The 6,365-nt window shown below is 34.8% G+C and overlaps 1 protein-coding gene across 2 annotated transcripts; it reads left to right on the forward strand.

Moving 5' to 3' along the window:
• Positions 1 to 1,557: 1,557 nt before the first annotated feature.
• LOC103332017 (receptor-like protein EIX2) lies at positions 1,558 to 4,937 on the forward strand. Of its 2 annotated transcripts, XM_089053403.1 has the most exons (2): positions 1,570 to 1,963; positions 3,647 to 4,937. In XM_089053403.1, exons 1-2 carry the CDS (start codon positions 1,651 to 1,653, stop codon positions 4,570 to 4,572), a joined length of 1,239 nt encoding a protein of 412 aa, XP_088909529.1. In that variant the 5' UTR covers positions 1,570 to 1,650; the 3' UTR covers positions 4,573 to 4,937. The 2 variants fall into 2 exon arrangements, with proteins under 2 accessions (XP_088909528.1, XP_088909529.1); XM_089053402.1 differs by having other exon boundaries at positions 1,558 to 4,937.
• The last annotated feature ends 1,428 nt before the right edge of the window (positions 4,938 to 6,365 follow it).

The following is a 6,365-nucleotide window of genomic DNA, read 5'->3' on the forward strand; positions in this document are numbered from 1 at the left end:
ACATTTTCAACAATAATTTCTTTGTAATTATCTCCCACGCATTCATGCAATCTCGGAAAAGCACAATTATTAAGAGCATCACTTTCTCTTTTGTTTTTCTTTATTCTTCCAATACAACTTTTCCACGAGTCTTCTTATCCATTAGTCCCCAACTCAATCAACTTCCCATTCAGACCCTACAAATTAGAAAAAGAAAAAGTGATTATCTGATTTGTATGCTCTTCAGCGTGCAGCTCCTTTTTTTTTCAGAAATTTATAATAAAACTCAGTCCTTGCCTTTTATATATAAACCTATAAATTGAAGACAGAAAAGAAAAAAAAACTAGTTGTACTATATGTTTAATTTATTTTGAATAATGTGTGAAATACCATTATTATCCTTGCATTATATAATTTTTAAGAAAAAAAAAATTATGATGGCAGTACTGTAATTTTCAAGTTTTTTTAAAGCTTGTATATTTGGTCCCTCCTTAGTTTGGGGGAAAAAGTGAAACAATTTGAGTATTGTAGGTGTTTTTTTATTTATAAATATTTAGGGCCCTATTTATGGGCTTACTTACATATGAAAAGCTCTTGTTTTTATCTGTCAAGTCAATCGAATATCGATATAGTGTGATCCAAACTAATTGAGAATTCTAAAATTTATTCAATTACGTAAGTCAAGTCAATATCTAGCCACTTAATTGCATTGTGAAAATTAGTGTGTAACTTAATTTGCAGCAGGGGCAGATGATTCGTGGTCTTTTTCTTGTCATGTCTTGTGTAAATATATGGCTCTGTTTTGGTTTCCTGTCTGTCTGTGTGAATATCTCAATCACGTTACAAGCATTTGAAAGGAAAGAATCCCATCTCACGTTGAAAGGATGTGCGTTCTCAAAAAAAAAAAAAATATATATATATATATTGAAAGGATGTGCCAAAATTAATACATGCTCATCTTTTATAATATCCCACACTTTCAGTCTTATCGTTCACTCAAAAAGATAATTCACTTTTTAAAAATATTCTTTTGGTAAAATGGGTTTTTTTTTAACCTACGATTTGAGTATTGTAGGTGTTTTGTTTATTTATTTATTATTATTTATATTTATGGCCCTATTTATGGGTTTACTTACACAGGATGCAGTTGTATGAAACCATCTCAAGTCAAGTCAATACCTACAATAATTTGTCCTCATTTTTGGCGTGGAACTCGGGATTCTCAAGTCCGTGAAGTTAAAGTCTTATGTGGAGCCACACACACGCATTCATTCGTCCAACCAAAACCAATACCACGTTTGTGAAGTTAAAGTCTTATGTGGAGCTATACACATTCATTCTTCCAACCAATACCACGTTTCCACAAGTCTTATCATCCAATAATGTCCCCAATTCATTGAAATACATGTTCAGACTAGAAGAAAAAGAAAGGCTACTAATTAACTTTAATCCCAAAAAACCACTGGAGGATTAGAAATCATTTTCATAAAATGTTTTTATAAAATAAAAACGAGAAAATGAATTAATTCCCCAATTCATTGAAATACGTTAGTAAAGACTTTCTTTTTTCCCCTTATATATATGGAGAAGCACGGAGACAACCATATATCAATAATTAAATCCTAAACAATTGTGCCTCTTCTCTTCATTGGATCGTGTTCATCTATTAACATGCAAGGCTACGGAAGGTGCTTCAAACTCTTTCTTGCATTTTCTCTGCTTTTGCTACAATACGCCCAAGGAGGAGAGGTGGACCACAGTCAGAGGGATACTAACGTGACCGGGAGGTGCATAGAGAGGGAAAGGCAAGCACTCCTTGCATTCAAACGTGGCCTGGTGGATGAGTCCGATTTCCTCTCTTCATGGGGTTCAGAAGCAGAAAAACAAGATTGTTGCAGATGGGTGGGAGTCTATTGCAGCAACCAAACTGGCCATGTTCTTCAACTTGATCTTTCACCCAAAGTCATAGTCGAAGTTATTCAAGGTAAGTTGATTAGTCCTAAACTGATTGAGTTACACCATTTACAACATTTGGCCCTTTCTTCGATTGATTTCAATGGGATCCAATTTCCATATTTCATTGGTTCTCTAACCAATTTAAGATACCTTGATCTGTCTTTGACTTATTTTGGAGGCAAGTTTCCTAGTCAGGTCGGAAATCTTACGAACTTAGAGTACCTAGACTTAAGTGCTAATCGCTTTACAAATGTAGAAAATCTCCATTGGCTTCCTCTTCTCTCGTCGTTAAGATATTTGGACTTGAGTTTCACAAATCTCAGCAATGTTTTCAATTGGCCGGAAACCGTTAATAAGCTTCCTGAACTAACAAACTTGACACTATATGGATGTGATCTTCCTTCTCCAATTCTTTCCACTCTTTCTTACATAAACTCTTCAAAATCTCTTGCTAGCGTTGACCTTTCTTTCAACCGTTTGAATAATTCTTCAATATTTGTATGGTTGTCCAACTATAATACCAGCCTTGTTTATCTTGACCTCTCTGGGAACCTTCTAGCCGGTTCAATTCCTGATGTTTTTGGAAACATGAGCTCTCTGGCACTTCTTGATCTCTCTCATAACCAACTTGAAGGAGGGGACCCGCATTCTTTTGCCAGGTTATGTAGTTTGCAATATTTGGATCTCTCAAGGAATAATCTGAGTGGACAACTTTCTAAGTTTGTTCAAATATTATTCTCCACATGTGCTCAAAACTCATTGGAGATGTTGGATATTCGTTATAACCAATTGAGAGGAGGAATACCTGAAAGTATAGGGCTATTGTCTCAGCTCCAATATATTGATTTTAGCATGAATTCTCTGGAAGGAGTGATTTCAGAAACTCATTTATCAAAACTCTCCAAATTACAGAGTTTGGATTTATCTTCTAACTCGCTAGTTTTTGACATCCATGCTGATTGGATTCCTCCCTTCCAACTGCACTCCATATATTTGGGGTCTTGCAAGATGGGTCCGGATTTCCCAAAGTGGCTTAAAACTCAAAAAAAATTCTCATACCTTGATATTTCTGATGCTGGAATTTCCAACAACCTTCCAAGTTGGTTTTGGAGTTTATGTCGTAATGTGATATTCATGAATCTCACAAGCAACCAAATTAGAGGTACATTTGCAAATTTGACATTGGAATTTTCACATTTCCCTGAACTACATCTGAGTTCGAACAAGTTGGAAGGTCCAATCCCCTCAGTTCTATCAAAAGTCTCATATCTAGATCTCTCTTATAATAAACTTTCAGGGTCAATTTCGTTCTTGTGTTCAAGTGCAGCTATTGGTTTAAGCTTTCTTGACCTCTCAAACAACAATGTTTCTGGACAAGTTCCAAATTGCTTGACACACTTGGAGAATCTAGTCATTCTTGATTTGAGTTACAATGTTTTGTCCGGGAAAATTCCTACAACAATAGGCTCTGTATTTCGGATTCAAACACTCAAATTAAGAAGCAATAGATTTGTGGGACAATTGCCTTCGTCGTTGAAGAATTGCACAAGTTTAGTAGTCATTGATGTTGGGGATAATAAATTATCCGGACCAATACCTGAATGGTTAGGGGTTAGCTTAAAGAAATTGGTTATCCTGATGCTTTTGTCTAATCACTTCAATGGAAGCCTGCCCTCACAATTATGCCATCTAACACACATTCAAATTTTAGATTTCTCCATGAACATCATCTCTGGAAGTATACCCAAATGCCTCACCAATTTGATGGCTCTGGCTCAGAAAGAAGATTCAAATTTCAACATCTCACATCATTATGAAATTTCTATTGGTCAACTCGAAATTAGAAATGGTGACTATGAGGATGATGCAACATTCATATGGAAAGGAGGAATGCAAACATACAAAAGTACTTTGGGGCTCATGAAGAGAATTGATCTGTCAAGCAATAAATTAACAGGGGAGATACCAAGTGAAATCACTCATCTTGTTGGGTTGGTTTCTTTAAACCTATCAAGAAACCAATTAACAGGTCAAATAACTCCAAAGATCGGAAACTTGCAGTTATTGGATTCTCTTGATTTGTCAAGAAACCATATAGACGGAAGAATTCCAACAAGCCTTGCTCGGATAGATCGTCTTGGTGTCTTGGACTTGTCATATAACAACTTGTCTGGCAAAGTTCCAGTCGGGACTCAGCTCCAAGGCTTTGATCCCTCTGTTTATGTTGGGAATCTTCAACTTTGTGGGCCTCCACTTAAAAAGATGTGTGTTGATGAAGTGGAAAGAGGTCCAAGTGAGCAAACTGACTTCATCAACCAAGAGGACAAGGATGGGCTAATAACACTAGGATTCTACATTAGTATGGGGCTTGGATTTGCTGCTGGATTTTGGGGAGTTTGTGGCACCTTGATATTTTCAAAGTCATGGAGATACGCATACTTGAAGTTCTTGAATGGTTTAAATGATTGGCTTTTTGTGAGGATAACTTTGTTGAAGCGGCAATTGGTTTTTCTAATTTGTTATATACATGCTGCAACTCAGCGAGCTGGGAGGAGGATGTACAATGAGGTTTGGGCTTCCCGCCCCCCATCCTCTCTGGTCTTTGTGTTACAAGCTGACGGCCTTCCTTGCCCCTAGGTGCTAGTGAGTCTGTGCTGGATGCTGACGAGCTCCCCTTATGGAGGCATCATAGTTATTGGTCTCTAGTTTGATCTTTTTCTAGTTTTTGTGCTTCCTGTTGTCGTTTTTCCTTTCCAACTGCCTTTGGTTTCTTTCTATTTTATCCTCCTATTGTCTTTCTTTCGTTGAATGAAAGTACTTTGACCCCCAAAAAAAAAACATGTTTTTGTTTTTTTTTGTTTTTTTTGTTGTTGCATTTAATCTTCAGTCAAATGGCTCTGTAATGGTAGTCGTATTATAGTAGCAGGAAATGGGTTTTTATAGCCGGAGAGCATGAGAAATGCATGCCAACAATTAATAATAAAATCCACATATTGTCCACACATATGATGAATTTTTTTATATTCTGGTTTTGGTTCAAACTCAAATCTCATCACATATTTTATGAGGGAGAATAAGGTGAAGAAAAAAAAAAGACAAGTTAGACCAAAAAGTTATTTATGTTTATGTTGAATCTATATAACTGAAATTATTAATTAAATAAAGATAATATAAGAAATTCACACTTTTTCATATTAAATTTTTTAAAATTAAATAAGATAATGGGTTCTATTTTTATATAACACAACTACCCATTATCTTTTTTTAATTCTAAAATAAAACTAACGCTCACGCGTGTGCCAAGGGACTAGTAATAATAAGTTATCAATGTTATCCTCTCATTGGTTTTTTTAAAATAATTTAAATAAAATCCATCATACGGGTAATTATATTCAAGGGTTAACGACATTTTAACCTAAGGTTTGGGGTTATTCACATTCCTATCATCCTTCCTTTTACATACTATCAAATTTCCTACATTCTTTTCATCTTTCCTTTCACATACCGACATGTGGATGTCACAAATGCTATCCGAAAATACTAGGGTCTAAGTAGTACTTTAACTGAATTAACCAATATATTTAAAGAATAGACTAAAAATTAATAAAATATTAAGAGAGCTATGATTTATGGAGACGGTAAAACTATAATCCAACTCTATTTTTTTATTTAAAAAACTATAAATTGTGGATTAAATTTTATGGGTGGGCTATGTTTAGCCCTCAACTACTAGAGATAGCCTAAATATAATTTTGTGCTCTAGAATCACTTTCTATTTATTTATTAAAATTTATAACAAAAAAGGTATCTACGATGTAAAGTATAAATAAGCACTGACATGAAAAACATGTCAGTTGGAAACTTGTTTCTCTTTTTAAGAGAGAGAATTTGGGTAATGTTTCGGGATTGAATCCAACCCGACCAATAATAACATCAATCTCATTGATTAGACGATGGGCCGGTCTTTAAATTTGGGCTCTGGAATTTTGGCCCGAATTCAAATCTGGACTATTAATACGGACCCAAACAATTGGATTTGGACTTAGGAGCCCAAATTCAAATTCACTCCTACCCAAACAAATGGCCCAAAAATTATTTCAATTCTCAAATTTTCTTCAGCAGAAAAATTAAAGACTTGCAACTAAACATAATCAAATAGAAATACTGTGCTCCCAACGACAAGTATCATATAAATCATACGCAACCGAAACATGTCAAATGCCTCTGAAGTTCTTTTTCTTTTTTGAATAAAATAGAAATGGCAACCTCTCATTGATTTATGAAAATTTGAAATAGAATCCAACCTATGTAAATTTGTAATTATGTTCAATCTTAATCATTGTTTAAATGGTTACAAGAATTATTACTATGCCTTTATGCTTCAATAATATTATTTGGTGGACCAAAATGATACTAGGGCAATAATTGGA

The sequence above is a fragment of the Prunus mume genome, linkage group LG5 (assembly GCF_029339155.1).
Source record: "Prunus mume cultivar Tortuosa linkage group LG5, ASM2933915v1, whole genome shotgun sequence".
Classification (NCBI taxonomy): Eukaryota; Viridiplantae; Streptophyta; class Magnoliopsida; order Rosales; family Rosaceae; genus Prunus; species Prunus mume.

Coding starts and splice junctions, on each gene's coding strand:
- LOC103332017 (XM_089053402.1), top strand. CDS start 1,651: ATGCAAGGCTACGGAAGGTGCTTCAAACTCTTTCTTGCATTTTCTCTG.